Source organism: Phlebotomus argentipes, unplaced genomic scaffold (genome assembly GCF_947086385.1).
Source record: "Phlebotomus argentipes unplaced genomic scaffold, Phlebotomus argentipes genome assembly scaffold_18, whole genome shotgun sequence".
Classification (NCBI taxonomy): Eukaryota; Metazoa; Arthropoda; class Insecta; order Diptera; family Psychodidae; genus Phlebotomus; species Phlebotomus argentipes.
Genome location: NW_026776177.1, coordinates 7,540,349 through 7,558,558, shown reverse-complemented (window position 1 = coordinate 7,558,558; position 18,210 = coordinate 7,540,349). Strand labels below are relative to the sequence as shown.

General features: G+C 41.9%; 1 protein-coding gene across 1 annotated transcript in view; it reads left to right on the top strand.

The window, feature by feature from the left end:
- The window catches only part of LOC132259090 (probable G-protein coupled receptor 158), a 32,861-nt gene extending 18,153 nt beyond the window's left edge, over nt 1-14,708 (top strand). The window contains exons 7-13 of the mRNA XM_059756635.1: nt 4,813-4,881; nt 8,054-8,163; nt 8,870-9,084; nt 9,233-9,371; nt 11,179-11,284; nt 13,000-13,156; nt 13,894-14,708. Coding sequence (XP_059612618.1) covers nt 4,813-4,881; nt 8,054-8,163; nt 8,870-9,084; nt 9,233-9,371; nt 11,179-11,284; nt 13,000-13,156; nt 13,894-14,708 — 1,611 coding nt within the window. The remainder of the gene's footprint in view (nt 1-4,812; nt 4,882-8,053; nt 8,164-8,869; nt 9,085-9,232; nt 9,372-11,178; nt 11,285-12,999; nt 13,157-13,893) is intronic.
- The last annotated feature ends 3,502 nt before the right edge of the window (nt 14,709-18,210 follow it).

Sequence of the window (18,210 nt, the reverse complement as noted above, 5' to 3'; positions counted from 1 at the left end):
ATTCCGAAGAATGGGAATTGAGAGAGAGGAAATAAAATCACTGGCGCAAAATACTCGGGATTACAGATATAGACAGCCAATGTGCGGTAGTCCTTGCAGTCATACTCGCTGGATTTAGGGTTTAATGAAGCGAGAACTTTCGAGAGGATATCGTGGAAAAAATGTGTGGAAGTTTGCCTCTACGTAAGCTTTAATTCAAACACACCATACACATCACATCAGAGTTATCCAATTTCCAATAGTGACAGTGAAAACTCGAAGATGAAAAACCGATGTGCCGTGAATGTACACGTTAAGCTATGCGGAAATTATTGATTCACGCAAGTCTATAAACTTATATGGCTTTTTTTGAAGCATTCTATCGAATATGTCATGAAAATAAGTCATTAGTTGACCTGAAAATTCATTAAATACAGTTTGATAAATTCGTAAAAAATTGCCATTAACATTCTTAATCACAAAAAACGGAGGAACTATAAAAGCAGGAAGATAAGCCCAGAATATTAATCCATTAGCTGTAAAGCGTACAACAATCAAGCGATCGCGAGTATTTTATTATTATGCTCAATTCATGTACTAAAGTTTTGATCGTTTTTTGATTTTAATCGGTTGAAGAATTCGGTTGTAAACATGCCCTTTAAACTCTACGTAAAAAGTCAAGGAGCCCGAGATTTCCTCCCGACGAGAAGTTAAGTGAGTGAAATGGGAAAGCGAAAGCTATCGTAACTGCTAATATCGAGTACACGCAGCTCGTCAGAGTCTCGAGGGCGCCATAAATTCGGTGATGGCAAGAGTCAGGTGTCCATAATCACGTCATAGTCATTTGCATAAAATTATATTTGGGTATGTGTTTATTTAGGTATGGGTCCTGGGAAATTACGCCGGCGGGCGAATGGAGATGCAGTCCCGGCAAGTTGCTGGCATTCTCACGTGCCACGGAGCGGTGGCAGTTGAGAACAGACTCACTTGCCTTTATTACTCTTGTTGCCACTTTTCACAGACGTGCCATGAGCAAGACACACTTTCCACCCCCGCCCCGTGGAGCATATTTTACGTTTCGGCGGGGAATTAAGCGGGACGCCCTGAAAGGTGAGTCGCCGGGAAATTCTTCACCTGAGCGGTGAATCCAGGGCGTCACCCTTCTCATTATCCGACAATCCGTCTGCACGGATGGCAAAATGAATTGTGTTATTAGTGAGTGAAGGCATTTGAAACTGGGATACCACTAATTCACCTCCCCAGACACATTAATTAAACTTATCCCGTGGAAAATAAGTCAATTTCGAGCCAAATACCTATTAAATCTCCCGTATTGAAGAATTGTGGCGCGGTTTTCTTGCCATTCATTATTACTTTCATTATATCATCGCTTTGGGCTGCGCTTGAAGTGATTGTGTGCTAAAGAAGAAAAAAGTCCACGAATTTTTTCTTTGACAAACTCCCGCACAATTCCTCAAATAACACGCCCTCAGACGCTCCCGGATTGACTTTGAGAAATCTTTGAGACTCTCCCGACTGCGTGTTTAGTCAATTTTACTCGTGACTGATTAAGTACACACCCCTCAATACACCTTCCTAACGACATGTCTTCAAACGAGGGAAGAACGACTGGAAAGTTTGCCACTTTTTCCCTTACTTTGTTTGAAATTCTTGCCTGCATGTCTGACGAATGAGTGATTGAGATAAAAAAAACCCGCGCTTTCTTTGCCAGCGAACGTGACATTTTGCATGTGACAAACTATCATTAATTCAAAACCTGCCACTTGAAATTCCAACGCGTGGTTTTGCATTATTTTCCACATTGAACGTCGCGCGATAAAGATGCTATTTAAATTTACATCGATTGATGTTAAAGACGCGTCTTTCAGGGGTTTATAAAATATTCATGTTAAATGGTTGTAAGCAGAGCGAAGTGGATTAAAACACTTTGAATTTGAAGAGTTTGATTGTATGTTTTAATGCGAAACCAGGGATAAATTGAATCTGTGGCCAAAGATCCATTCTGCAAAACAATATTCTATGTTTGTCAAGCGATAAACACACTCAGACTATGCTGACATAGACAAGAAATCTCTTAAGCCATGAACACTTATTCGCTCTGTTGAGGGCGCACTTTTTGCGCGCCCCAGAAAAGGGATTTTTTCAGCTGGATCCTCAAGAGGCGATACACAGAGAAATCTCTGCCGACAATAAATCAACAACACTTTTCCTCCACGCACAGTCCCTTAAGGAAATTTATGTAAATGGCATCGAGTCCGATTTCTGCAAACAATAAATAATTTTCTTTCACTTCATTCCACTAATAAAACATGGGGAGCGACAAGAGAGGAGAAAGGTAATGATAAATCGATCCCACTGACACGCAATCTAGGCTGAGAGGGGGTGGCAATGTAACAAGTTACATCATAATCTTCGTGTCTGGCTGTGTTCTTAGTCCTCGCAGGAGACTGGCTGAGAACTACGATGGGAATTTGCCTTGCGGCGCTGCCACCCACTCTTGAGCACGGCGGTATTTTTAGACGCTTTCCATAACCATCAAAATCACTTCTTCCGCCCGGGAGATTGTCTATTTGGATTTAAATCCGGCATTAATTCAGTCGAAATGACTTATTGATCCCGCAGAGCGAAAGGGTGATGAGGAGATTGTCTCAGACGTTCTGCCCATCAAGTGAAGGCGAAGGCGATCAATATGGAAGCATAACATCAGCAATTCCATCTTGAGGACATGCACCATAAAGGAAATAAATAGCCACCCTCGCGCTCGATTGTTCTCGATCTCATTCTCAAGTGCCTCTTGCGAAATATAGCCACTCTTTCTGCGTCGTTCTTCGGCAGAACACGCGCTGGAATGGCGAATTCATGGCGTGAATTTAATTGCAAAATTAACACACCGACCACACAAATTATCGGGAGGCGAGAATCGATATAAAAAGCAATTCTGCATATTTATGGGAAGTCGGGGAGAGTCTAAATAAAATCCCATGGAAATACATAAATTAGCATCCCTGCGGACACAGGATGAATAGAAAACATGCAAATAGGGCCAGAAAATACACCAGCAAAGCCGTTCATGGCCAATAGGTGGATCAGGATTAATCTGTCAGATGTGATAAGGGAGAATATTTGGCCCCAAAAATGTCCAGGATTTTTAATAATATCCAAAAATTGACATGACTGGAGATAAACAATAAATTAACAATTTGCGCCACGTTTATTAAATTGCTGAACATTCTGGAGGAGTAAAAATATATATTTCATGTTGTTCTTCTTAATCCGACAATCTAATCTCTAATATCTCGATCACAAACAACAAACAAGTATTCCAAGGATATAGATTAAGCAGATAAATCGCAAAATGGGACGAATAATGCCCCTTAAGAGTTCACCAGAGAGTACAACTGTGTGAACAAGCATTCCTTGGGGAAGTGTTTCTCAAAGAACAGATGCCACAAGTGCGGCAAGACGCATTATATGCATTATCACACTTTGCTCCGAGTAGTTGAACATCCTCAACCAATAGAGAACTTGCCAAATGGTAGCAATTGTTGTCAAATTGATTCATGTACTCTTTTCACATTACCGCCACTGAATAGAAGTGATCTTGTTTGCTGTGGAATCTGAAATCTAAACCAGAATTGCGGAGCATAATCGAGCATATTGCAGAATATCCAATTGGGGCGTCGTCAGGAGGATAAAAGCGAAGGGAATGAATTGCCAATTATTGCACAATGTTAATGTCAAAGCGGCTAATATTTGGTCACTACCAGAAGTGGTTGCTCAGCATAGGTTGGTCAGGTTCCAATCTTGCAGTTATCATGCGGAAATGATTTGCATAAACAAACATTGCTGGTGCAGCTTGAAAATTGAATTTCGCACATGATAATGAGGCGACAACACGCGTGGCAACCGCAATGTTTGCCTGAATAGACTGTTTATTGTCAACAACTCATTTCACTATTAATTTCAATTTATACCTTGATGCTCATGAAGCCGAAGATGAACTTATTATGGTTGCGTTCAAGGTGCTTCAGTTGAGAAAAGGTGTGTTTGCATTAGACTTTAATTGGGATCCAATGAACCGTCGATGGTGTGTGATTTCCCCCATTGAATCTTTCACCTTATTGAGTTTGAACTAAATTGTTTGCTGAGATCCTGCGGGGCTTTAAGTGATGATGAAACTTTCCACCTCACTGCATAGTGTTCATATTGAGTTGCACGCGCTCCCGCGAGTTACACGAGGTGATTTTGAACTTTACTCACAGCTCTGACAAAGTTGCATTGTGATCAAAGTGAAACAGATGCACCCCATATAATTTGATGAGCAATTTCCTAATTTGCTAATTTTTGCCAATTTATCACCAGAAGTTTTCGCAAGCGCGTCTCTCCTTGACATAGCATTTTCATTTTATTCCATACCTCTTGGAATGTACTTCAAGTACCATAACTATTAAGTTTCCATCCTCCATTCTTGTATCTCGGGCTTCGCATGGCACAATGAAAGGAATCTCATGAGCTGCGGGCTTCCATGCGGAAAATTTAGGTCACAATTCGACAGACTGTGAATGAGATAGTTGAGCAAATAATTTCAATGATTTCCCATTCATAATACATTCATCGCATGGAATACTTTCAACAATATTATGGTTATAGCTGACAATGCTGTCGAGCGGGGAACTTTTCACAGGGAATTGCTGAGAAAACATTCTTCACAATTTTCCTAGCAAAAAGGGACGGGAAAGTGGTAGAGCAGAGAAGATATTCTCTGTGTGAGCTCAAGGAAATCCTCAAGTCTCTCCCCTTTTCTCATTACAGGTTGTTAGAGCAGCGAGTCCAGCCCTCCTCAGAGTCATTGCTCTCGGCGCATTCTTCATCTATTGCACAGTAAGTGAAGATTTTGCCATTGAATCCGTGTTTAAACAGCCCAAGCGATGTGAGTTGATTAATTTTGACGAATGACATCCCGGTCATGATGGATTACACGGAAAAGTACTCCGGAAGCGCTGCGAGACATCGTCACAGTATTAAGAAGTTTATCGTGGCCTAAGCAAAGATCATCAGGTCTTATTTGCACAGTATGATAAATGCTTGCCGAGAAGCGACCCTCATGAAAATGGTTTCATCTCGGCCGGGGAATGTATTGGAAAGCTCTATTGTTTGTCGCACACTTAATTTCATTGTACATTTTGCCAAAAAGCTCTCTCTCTCTCTCTGATGCTTTTGTTGCGTTGGCGAAAAACATCACGAGCGCCACATAAAACATTCAATAGGTAAATTATTGCTTAAACGAATTGCGAAATACCAATTAAAAGCTCCATTTCAATGTTATATTGTGCAAATGAATGTGAATATTTTCCACTCCCACTGAATAAGCCCTTTGTGCTGTTTCCCATAATTAAAAGGACGAGCTCACTCTCTGTCTATCGATTTTCTAATTGGTCCTGGCCAGAATTGTAGAGTTGCGAGGGAGAAATAAATTGAAATGTGTGTTTTTCACCATGTTTCCTCGCGACTTCACTAATTCAGACGATGATATCTCCAAACACATTCTGCAGAGACAAGCTCTTGCAACGACTCTCTCCCATACGAAATTGTATAGAAACACAATTAAACAGAGTGAAGTACACAAATTTAAAACATGCGGGAAAACAATTCTGTACGAGCGCAAAACAGCGGAAAAAGTCACATCAAGCAACAAACGTGACCACTTCGTTGCTGTTGAAGCATTCTTTCAAATCCCAGCTCGAAATTTCACGAGCGAAAAGTGGCCAAAAAGTGCTCTCTTCTCACAATTTATTTTTCTCGCCTAAAAATAAATTGCACTTTTCGCCATATAGAGGGGAAAATGGGAGTGATATTCGTTGATAAAATCTCCCTTAGGCGGTATTAAAGGTGAATGGGAGGCTCACGCGATATTCCATTTACTCCACTTCATATTAATGGACTGTGCGCGCGCGGGGGAGGATGAAATCTTCGGTGTGGCGATAAATTATCAATATTGCCCGGCAAGGCGGCCCTTTTAACAATTTATGTACACAAACGCACCCTCAATATACACGAGGCATGCAATAATATGCCATTGACCAAATCGAAAGGGTGAGAGAGAGTTTCTTTGGCCAGGGATGCTTCGGCGGGAGGATTTGGAGCGGCACTTAATTATATTCAAATTCCCAAATTAAACACTCTATTGGCGCCGAGCTTCGGGTGAGCAGTTGATCATTAATTTTGCACCAACTGAATTATCCCACTCACCCTGTAAATTTGCTTTAATTGCACGATAAGCCCAGCCCATAAATCGCCCGGGAATATTTACGTGCGCGCCCTTTTGTTGCACATTTTTATAGTCGCGCGCGGAATGTTATATGTCTGATATTGCACAGCAGCACGGCCTGACCAGGAAGCGGATTATGTTCACTTTGCCCATATTAGCATAATGTGTTCGCACACTAATTGTTTATGACGAAGTGCTGCGTGGATTTTTTAGCATCTAGTTTATTCTCAGTTTTTTTTTTCATCCAACTGTGATGAAATAAAAGAACGTTTATCATCACGAAATTAAGCGCTGCATTTTAATTTGTAGACAAATTTCATGTTAGAAAATGCACACAAGGTGAAATTCACGTTAAGTGCGAGACACACAAGGAAAAGTTTCATAATTAAACTTTTGGACAGCTTTTCGCTAAGCAACACAGAAACTGGGGTGAACATGAGCTTCTCGGGGGATTTTTTGCACTCGGTAAAAAAAACTCAGAATTTTGCAATTATTGGAGAACATGATAAGAAAGGAGTCATTCAATGGTGTTTAATTTGTAAAAACATACTTTTTTCCGCATGAATAGAAACTATTTTAAATGTCGTGAAATGAGTTGTAGCGAGGTAAAGTTAGAACGCTGGACGAGAACAAGTAAATGCTTTATGGTGTGCTTTTGTGGCAAGTCACGGTATTTGCTCACTTTTCAAGCTGTTTTTGGCCTTTGTCGACAAAAGAGCTCTCTTAACACATTCCGCCTCCTAGAGTTTACTCTACACTCGCAACAAAGAAGTGGGTAAAGTGCTTGAGAAGAAGCTTTTCATCTATGTGTTGCAGTGTTGCAGACTGACTTAATTGTAATTTGTATAACGACGCCAAAGAAGACCTAGAAATCATTACGAATTTTAGAGCAATTCATACTTTTTTTCTCTCCGGATTTATGTGTAAATATACATATCTTAGTTGTGTGTAAATGTAAATCGCTTTAGAGACTATACAGTTGCTAATTATGGTCTGAGCGGAGTTTCACATCTGCTACGAATGGGAGAAATGGAGGCAAAGCCTGGGGAGAAGATGAATGGAAATGTGTGTCTCTGAAGGTAGATTAGGCAGGATTTCTTTATTGAAAATGATGCGGCTTTTGTGGAGAAAATCCTCCAAAGAGAGTGACAAGTGGATTAGATGGCCTTATAAGCAAATAAATTTTCATACATTTAATGGAAAGGTATTCGAAGGCACTCCATGAGCGCCGATATTATTAAATTAATCCTACATATAAATGCAAAATCATCAGTAGCTCTTTTGCTATGGTGAGGAATTTCGCAAAGTCTCGCCCACTCGAATGAACGTAGCCTAGAAAGTGGTGTAGATTTCGCAGTTCAGCCTTCGAGTGGCTGCTCGAGTTCTTGTATTCGCCATAAAGCAAGTTTGAGTATTTCGACAGTACTTTAAATTTGTTACTGAATCTCCTCGTCTACAGTATATTCACAACTTGGTCACAGCATATTGTGAACTTTTCTTGTATTCCATTTTGGAGATTATGCACTTCTTTTCCTCCCACTGCCGTCAGTGCGGCCAAAACTACCAGCAAGACTCCTCCGGGAAGCGCCCGGACGCCCTGTGAGATGTTTATGGAGATACACAAGGGGCGGGGGTGCGGCAAAGTTTGCAGAGAGTCATGTAGAAAGTTGCCGGTTCAGCCAGTCCACTTGAATTCCCACCGAAAATTGTGGATGGAATAATTTAAAGAGGGGAAATAAAATATGTATCAAGTGCATTCCACTTCCTCTGAATTATTCCTTGCAGACCATCGTGCTCTACCCGCCGCCGTCACTCTACACTTGCACAGCGCGTGTTTGGCTCCGTGAGATCGGATTCTCCCTGACGTATGGCGCTTTAATGCTCAAGACGTGGCGGTAAGTCAGCACAGACATGGCTCAAATTTACAATTTTGCTCACTTTACGATTATAACACCCACACAGCTCTCCAGCATGTGAGATTTTTATCATTTTATTGCGACAATTCTTCCTGCTCTACGGCGTCGTAAAATCACCGCAAATACACTCTCTTTTCTCTGCTTTTTCACGATTTTCACCCGTGTAGTAGTAATTTTCATGACCGTTTTTATTATAACATTGCCGTTGAGCAAACAGTGCCCACAACAAACAGTTCACTTAGAAGATTTGATCATTTTTTAAAGCAGAGAAATCAGCTTCAACAAAATGTGATTTTTTCCAAAAAATCGAAGCTTTTTGAAGCTCATGAAACTCGGAAATCCAACAAATCAGTCCCTCTTTTTGGTGTTTGAATGATTAGCAGGGAAATGTGAAATACGAGCAAAAAATTAATCCCTTTGTGGGTTGTGAAGAGGCGCGAAGCACGGTAACAATATGCAATTCCTGCCTCCTTTTATTATCAGGACTTCATGATGTTTCCCAACACAGTCCGGAAACTTATCGCACTTCTCTTTAGCTCCTCTCGCCGAAATACCAGTGAATTATCTTTGGCTGTTGTACGGCATTTCCTTGCTGTGGGAAATCATTGCAAGATTGCACATAAAATGCTCGCATCATGAGTGGGCGGAACGTGACCAGGAACGCTCTAATGGACTCTCATTGCAGGATTTCCGTGATATTTCGCGTGAGATCAGCCAAGGCGGTGAAAATCACAGATGCATCGCTGCTGAAGCGCCTGGGCATCCTCTGTGGAGCCGTTGGAGCCTTTCTGCTCATCCGCACCATCGTGGCGCCGCCGCGAGTGGTGGTGGGACGCACCACGGACGACCTGAAGGCGTACCTCTGCAAGACGGACTGGTGGGACCACACTTTCACTTCAAGTGAGTGCCGCACAGCTTAATTATTCAGCTCGCAAATCCCTCTCCTTGTGCCACGCGGCCGAGGAGATCAACTGGGCTTTTCGGCCTGCCCGAGACACTTTCCCTGTCCCATGAAAAAAAAATTATTAATGACTCTCCGTCTCTGCAGTGGAGGTGCTCTTCCTCGCCTGGGGCGTCCGGCTGTGCATCATGGTGAGAAAGGCGCCGTCAGAATTTAATGAGAGTCGCTTCATCTCAATGGCCATTTACAACGAATTCCTCTTAACGTGCTTCCTCAATGTCTCCATGTGAGTATATAAATCCTTTCCTTACTGTCAAAAAGTTTCATCGTCAGCAACAATTTACCGCGATCAATTGCACTGGGGGATTTCTTAAGTATTTCCGTTCATTCCATTTATTGCATTTTTTATCACCTACATAAAGTTCATCCGGGAAAAAGCTCTCAGCGCACAAACTTTGCAAAGTGCATTAAAGTTTTGGGATAATGCAAAATTGGTCGAACCACTTAAATTATCATAATTCGAGAGGAAAAGATATCGAAGATCTCTGCAATTTTATTCACAGGGAGCATTGAAATTGGATTTCACAGCAATAAAATTCCAAATTTACTGCCCTTTAAAGTCTATTTTTGTGTGTATGTTTTAGCAACGTGACTTTGAATGCTATTTTGAGACTATTTTAGCAGAAGTTTCCACTTGACACTCAAAGAGATTCAATCTTTCAGAGTCTTGCGTGCGCTCACCTGTTTAAATTTTCCACTTTGTCTCCACCGCTTTGTGTGGAGAGAATTAGATTTTCATGGAAGTGAAGGTCACTTAAAAATTCTTTAAGCAGAAGTAAGTCATTAAACTTTGCCATATTCAAAGTGGAGAAACTTTACACACCCTTTATTTTCGTCCCAACCGTGAGATGAACTTTAAATTACTCTGTAGTGTTTTTCCGTGAATAGAATCTCGGAAGAGTTAAAATTTTCCCTCAATTATTTCACGTATTTTGCTCAATTTCTAGCAACATCTTTAACTGAAGGTGAATCACCATGGCGCTCTCTTCAGCCAATCTCTGTCATTACATGTGATTCGCTCATTTTTCTTCCAAAGTCATCTCAGAATCCCAAAACTTCGGGCTCAACTTATCAAAACTTGCCACCCAAAATAGTTTGCAGGCAACTTTCCTCATCAACTATCCACTAATCTCCAGCCGAGAAGAGCCACTCGAAAGTTGTAAGATGTTCCATGTGAGATAATTTCTCGCTGAAACAATTGACAACTTGAGGGATCATTTTAATTGACTTTTCACTCAAGCTGTCCACGAGCACGCGAAGCTTTGGGGAAATTAAATAAAGCCTAGCTTTCCCTCGTCAAATTAGATTTCCCGATCACGGTAAAAATACACACACAACGGCTTTGACGCAGCGTCGTGAGAGATTTTCATTCCTTTTCCCAACATCGCTGCCAAATTTGTTCAAAATGTACGACGAAGAGCGGATCAAAATGAAGAAACTTTCTTCATAAATCTGTATTTTGGTCAAGGGGTGAGGAATTGAGGCAGAATTTGTTCAGTGATAAGATAACAATTCATAAAGAAGACAAACAGAAAAATGGAAAGAAGCTCCTCCCACCCAGAAGCTCCGCCCACGCAAGTTATTTTCTACGAAAACTGTTTAATTGTGAAACTTTATAATGCAGATAAAGAAAGTTAATCTAAGATATCACAAATTTGTATAACATTTAAAGTTTCAACACTTGTCAAATAATTCGCACTGTTCTGAACTAAAACCTCAATATTTCTCTCTCCTCTTCAAGATTTTCAAAGCTCGAAGGGAAAACTTTCCAAAGAAGCTGAAAACCTCTTCTATATTATGTATTTATTCTCAGAAGATTTCCCACATTATTCTTGGAAGCTTTTAGTAGGAAATTGTCAAAGGGATTTTCAAATATGCGTTCAGTTCGGAACTTCAATCTATAACTTTTGCACGCTTCGTGTGTAAAGAGCTTTTGTTCTGGGACATCTTTCTCCATAATTCCTACCCCTCTTGTACATTATTTTGCAGCCCAATAAGTTACGTATTTTCAGACTTTGCCTTATTTATTTCAGGTTGTTCCTGCAATCACCTGCTAATCCTGATTTACTCTTCATAATATTTTTCTGTCACACTCAGCTTACCGTCACGCTACTGTTGGCACTCATATTTGGCAGCAAGGTGAGTTTGTGGGGGTGGTTTTCCCTTAAAACCGTAAAATCAATATAATCGCAGCCCCTAATCTCGGCGAGTGGATGAGAGAGAGAACAAAGGCAACGTGTGGCTTGAGACTTCCGGCGTTTTGTATTAAATATTTTTCCACAGAGCGTCGCAGCGAAGAGGGGCCGAAAGTGTGGGTGCGAGTCCATAAATCGGATATTGCGGTCGCTTAATACCTTCCACATGTATCCGACGCGTTGATTCCTCAATCATGGGCGGGTGAGCTTTGCACTTGGCGCACAAAAGTTCATTCTCCAGGAAATTGAAAGGCCACGAAAATAGTGCTCAACTTTCGAAGCGTATAAATCACTGTCCGCCCCGACAAACGCTCAATTTATTCCTGCTCACTGAGTTTTTGTTGCTTCTCAACACTTCCGCCACAGTCTGCAAATGCAAATCATAAATCAGAATCAACTTGTTCGGATCTCATTTCACCTTCAGATACTCCACGGCGTGACACTTGTGGGTTGGGCCGAATTAATCACCCCAAGTTTCGGCCGATTGGCCGAGAAGTAGTGGCAATCTTGCAATATTTATTGACTCCAACGCTGAGTCTGGTCTAATTTAAGACCTCATTCGTTTGCCCAGGCCATGAATCCATGGCAAATTAACTTTCTTAAGCGAAGCTCGACTATTGATTTCTCGCTTTTGAGCAAATTCTGTGAAACTGCAAGAGAATCGTCGAGTTTCTTGAACAGTGAAATTCATACACAACTCTCGAAATGGTCAGAATTTAATGGGTGAGTGAAATACAAATATGCATTTTCAAATTGAGTCTCAAACTTCGAGAGCTCTTGTCATGAACTTAGTGTTGAAGTTTATGATTAAGAATGGACTCAGTAAAATTCATTAAGTTCGTATTCAATTCAGTTTCTCTTCATTAAGCACAGAGAGAGAGAGCAATTATTTTTCAATAAAGACTCTTGAAGAGGGAAATTACCCGCTTGAGAGAAACTAGTTTTCACGGCGTGAAAGACTAGCCTTGTGGCGACCTCTTGTGAGTCAATTGATGACCTGCACTCGTGGGTTTAGATCGTTCGCGCCAGATTACACTTTCAACTTAAAAGTATGATAAATAAACTCTGCATCAATTTTCGTGAAGTCAATGTAATACATTCAAAAACTTTCACTCCATTATCCCGACAAACACGCGAAACTTCCTTCTTTGTGCCATAGTTTTCCCATCGCGCGTCTTTTCGTGCCAATAGCAAAATGCCAATACATTGAATCAGAGAATTTGACGGCGTCTAAAAGTCAGGATGAAATGACGGCGTGTGCTCGTTGAGTGAGAGCTGTTGCAGAAAGTTGAGCTCTGTTTTGATGTCATGTCATGGCCAAAAAGGATAACACGAGGAAGATTGTCTGTCGGAGAAACTTGTGTCGTGTCCTTAAAGAATTTTAACGAGAAGGGAATGAAAACATGCGAACAGCATATTTCCACTCAGTCACACTGTGTTAGAAATAATTCCGCCACTATGTGAAGAAGGCGAAAGTGCAAAAACTTTCCAACATGTCAACACCATTCGTCGTCTTCCGCCGAAGTGTCTCTCAGCGCGTCGAAAATATGCCCCGAGAGCGTAATTAGAGGCGGAAGATCCTTGACGTGCGTTTGCCCGCCCACGCGGTCGCCCTGATTATCTCCTGCTCCCTAATCGCATAAATATTCCTCCTGACAGGTGTACCTCGTGTTTCGGGGCGGTGGCAAGCCGGAGGATTCAATTGGCCTGGGAACCAAGCCGTCGGGCGCTAAATTTATTTGTCGCTCCCAAGGGCGGACGCTCGCCAACGCCAGCACCGCCACGTCCTCGACTGCCCAGCTCGCCCTGCACGCCGGTAAGTGACGATTGCACTTGTCCATTGCCATTAATTCACCCGGGAAAAGACGCACTTCAACCAGACAAATTGAACTGAATATCATCCAATTGAATGCCTTCTCACACCCCATAAATGTGGTGGAATTGCATGAGAGTTCTGAGGCTGAGATCGAGACTTATCTAATTCGTCTAAGCAATTAAAAGTCTGTAAGGACAAGAGCCATAAACTGTCCAGAATTATGTTGCGGAGACTCTGCAGGAGACACCGTAGAAGAGCTATAAGATTAACACTTGATACCTAATATCGGGTGGAAATATAGTAGTTGTTTTTGTCTTCTGAACATTGATTATGTGTAAGAAACCAATATTCACACATTCAACGTATTCTTTACGAGATAATTTAAAGCGTGTTTATATCAACACACCAAGTATTTGTTTGAACGATCTCAGCTGCAATATTTACCATTTTCCAAGGAAAGCGTGAGCAAGAGCTTTCAAATATATCACAAATTCAGTATACAGAGAAGAGGAAAGACTCCCAAGTTTGCGTCAAGAGCAAAAAAGGCAATTGTTTTTGAAATAATAATTCCCCGAAGAGATTGTGTTTCCCCTGCACGTGCGCCCGAAAGTACCTTTGTATTTCCCACAACAGAGTTTCCGAGTTGGAGATTCAATTTAGTATGGGAAAGACGACACTGTGTGCGCTCTGAGCTGTTGTCTCAAGTGCCCTATATCATGTTTCTCTCCTTGCCGCAGCCCACGAGGGTCGTCTGACTGAGCAGGAGGCGCTGGAGGAGATCAAGCACCTGTGCAGCGAGCTGCAGCGCGTCCAGGAGCGGGCACCGCCGCGAGGAGTGGCCGTGGCCACGATCGCCACACTCCTGGAGTCCCTGCGCTGCTCCCATCCGCCCACGCTGCGGCCGCCGGGCCATGCGGCCAGGGCGCTGGAAGCGGGACACGCGGACAAGGCCACGAACACGCTGAGTGTGGAGGAGAGTCACTGGTACCACGAGAGCAACGGCGGCGCGCGGATCGTGCTGACGGAGGCGGAGGACAAGGAGAGCCTGAAGAAGCTGCGGAAGTGCCTGGAGGAGTGTCCGACACTGGCCGCGGCGCCCAACAGCGTCCGTCCGCCGGCGCGGCCCAATCTCAACGGCATGGAGAGCCTCAGCATCGACGTTGAGTCGAAGAGCTGCGACCTGGACTTCGCCGAGCTGCAGCTGGAGTGCATGTGCAGCTCCGACAGCGTTGCGGACTCGCCCACGCTGCGGCAGAACCCAGACGGAGCGCCGGAGACGCATTCCGAGCACGTGCGCGACGCACAAAACTGTGGCTGTGATGCTGAGGTCTGCTGCAAGTGTCGCGAGGGCGTGAGCAGCAGCTCGAGGAGCACAACCAGCGGCAAGGCGCGCCAGAGCACCTCCGAGTCGCCCTCCACGGCCGACGAGAAGACGCTCAATGAGGAGGGCGAGGAGGAGAAGGGCATCCGGCGCACCAAGTCCACAGACTCGTCCAAGCTCATCCTCGACCTCAACGACCGGTCCAAGTTCACCAAGGAAGTGTCCGTGTGAGAGTGTCACGTTCTTGGCCACTGCCAGGCAATCACGGTTTAGCAAATTGCCATCTGCAACCATCGCAAAAGGCTCCAGTGCTACAGTACCTGACACAAGTGTCGCCACGCGCTCAAGAAATGGTAGGAAATTGTCGGTTTTAATAATAAGTTGAACTTTAAGACAAATGTCTTCCGTTGGAAAAGCATTTTTAAGTTATCTGGTTTCCTGAGAGAATTTTATAAATTAAAAGTTAGTCACTATAGTTATTGATAGAATTTATAGGTTGTTGAATTGAAGTTACTTTATTTTAGAGGGAGAATTTCTTTAAAGCTCCTGGAAAGTTCCAAAATCATGGCTTTATTTGAAATGCCATCATGAAGCTGGCTTTTGAAAAGAACCTATCCAAAATGATGGCTTTTTCAGTAGATTTTCCAATATGCGCTATTTGTGTTACTTTTTATTTGCAAGTTCAGCACGATTTTAACCCAAAACGCACAATCAACATTTATTCTTTTCCTCATTGTTAGGATAAAATTTTGTCACGTCAAATTTCGTTTTATCACCTTTTCAAATGGCCATAAAAATTCTCCCTCTAGTGTGTACAACACAACAGAAAAATATTTTCGGATTGGACGTGCTCCTAATTGCGCAGTCAGGCACTGTTCGTCGGTAGTTAGGAAGTTCTGTGCCATCATTAAGCCAATATGCAGACTGCATATCAATAAAATTTTAGTCGAAAAGCATGCAAATGACGCCACTTCAGCCAGGGTTGCTCTCAATGTGTAAATGGGAGGCGTGATAAACTCGAGCTACACTGTGAAACATGTCATTAGAAATTGAGTGATAATAGAATGCGAGTTTATGTTAAATTGTCTGAGCTTGACAGTGCGCTAAGTAGTTTCCCCATCTTTCTGGGGGGCACAAAATCACACTCCAATTGACGAATTCAATGTCGGTTTCTTGACATCAAGAGCAGAAATTTCGCTTTAAAGATACACATTTGTGAAATGTGAGAGAGAAAAGAGGGAATTGTTGTCTCGTCTTGTTTAGATGATAAGAGAAGAGAAAATTTAGTGCGGTGTTGAGATTCGGAATTCTCAGAAGAAGTAATTTCTGTGATTATATTTTTAAGATGAAAAAAAAGAAAAAAGTACACTTAATGGTTTTATCTTCAGATTAGCTATAATGTAAATAAACTTGTAATTGATAGTGTGTCGTATGAAAATTGGATATTATTAAGGGAAATTTTGTAAATAGTAGAGAAACAAATCAGCATTAATTGAGGCCATAGGATTAATTAATGTTTTAAGGTGAAACTTGGTCTTAAGGCAATTTGTAAATATTTCTTTTTCGTCATCAACTCAGAGGGTGACAAAGGACTTGAATTGCCTTGAACTTGCCTCAACCAAATGAGCCCCTAATAAATCGCAAGCGCAAGTCAATGAAATATCCTTTTTCACCCGCACGATAAGGAAGAGAAATGGTTAATGGTAATTAGGCAGAAAAAATGTAAATTTATTGGCACAAGGTATTTCCATAGGTGAGAATTCAATAGCTAAGTAAGAAAAGAGATCGTACCAATTAAGAGGAGCAAAAGGAAAGCAAGAGAACAAAGTATTAAGGAGATTGCAATCGGGAGAAACGAAATCAAATAAATAGCTCTTTAACGAGTAGTTCAAGTTATTATTATTATTGTTAATATTTAGCCAGAGAGGAAGAGGGGAAGTTATGTTTTGGGTTGTACAAAAGGGCGAGGAAAGCTTAACATATCCAATGAGTGTTATCGGTGAAGACGCAGAAACAGAAAATGGAGAACAGCCAGTTCATTTCCTTTTCCTCATCCTAACTTTATTATCGATTATGGGAAAATTGGAAGCATTTATATCGTGCATGAGGACGGGGAAAATGCCACTTGGGAGTTAAATTGAGCAGAAGGGCGAGGAAAACTATTGTGAAATTTATGATAATTGTTTGCAAAAATGGTATTGTAATAGTTTCCATGCAGTGAAGAAAGTTTCCAGCGATGAAAATGGGGATAACGAGTTGAGGATACAACTTTAATGTGACAAAAAAATGTTGGGAGGGTAAAATTGATTGAATAAAAGTGAAATATGCCGAAAATTGTGTGCCCTCACTCTCGGAAGGAAATTGCCATGATTCGATTTATCGGGTGTAAAATTGCACGCAGAGGCAAAGTCTTGATGCCCTGGACGTGAACTTTTCTCCATCACAATCTAATTATCTCCCGCATTGGGGAGCATATGGCTGTGTATCGGGGGCGAGTGGGCAAAAAAGCCGCCCTGTGAATGATGTTCTGGCAAGTGGAGGAAATCGTGTTAATCGCTTCACCATCAAAAATCAATTGGCCTGCGCCATGAACCCTGAATCTCAATCCCCATCAGATTAGCCAGGATGGATAATAAAATCTCAGCACAAAATCACGCAATTCGTCATTGAGCGCGCCTCAAGAATAAACGCTAAGCACGCACTTGCGACTCTCGCGCCTAATCCGCACTGATTAATTCCGTTGAGTCAACCTTTGACACCTCCAGAGAGAGAGAGAGAGTCGAGCAACCAAAGGCCAAAGCTCTGCGAAATGCAAATATTGACAGGCCCGAGCGTTCCATTTGATCCCTCATTTAATTTTACAATCAATTAATCACCCTTCGCTCACTTCCCGCAGCCGATGTCAGTGCGCTTGGCAGGAGGCAAGAATTATTACGGTCATTTACAATTACATCCCCTTCAATACTGACTTTCGGTGATTCTGATATGTACTCTGTGATTGATTTCCTTCTGCTCCAACTCTTTTCCCATCATCGCAAGGGAGCGAGCTTGATGAAATGCGCCCCGAGGCCTAATGAAGCATCTTCGAGGAACTTTCTCTTCGTCAGTGAGAAAGGTAAGTTTGTGGAACATTTTGAGGCCAACGAGTGGCATTTTAATTGCTGATTTGAGAAGGCAAAAAAATGGTAGGAAAATTTCAAATCAAGCTGAAAAAGAATTTGGAGGAATTTTTATCTTAATGTGTAGCGGAAAACGAGAAACTTTCTTTCAATCAGAAGCAATTGTTCACCCAATTTTGTATCAGACTAACATTGGAAGTTTGAATCACCTCCTTAGCAAAATCCTACGAAGAACTTTTCAATAGTTTTAATACGATTTTATCTGCAATTAGTTTCAAAATCTTCAAGTACATATAATTTTCCTTATATATCAAGTTATATATTGATGTTTTATGTAAGAAAATTAAAGCTGAAGATTTCCACCACAATTATTCTCTAATTAAGTATTCTTTGATGCATACATAAATTGCCACGAACAATGACAACCATAGAGACTGACGAGGGTTAATATCACATTTCCACGCCACTGAATGTGTTGTTTGCATTGAGAATCTAACGTGAAGATGCAAATCCGTGTGCACACTTCCAAAAACACCTGAGGCCGATTCCGGTGCAGGAAAATACGATTATTGGAGCTTCAATGCGATGAGGACAAATGGAATTCCGCCATTTTT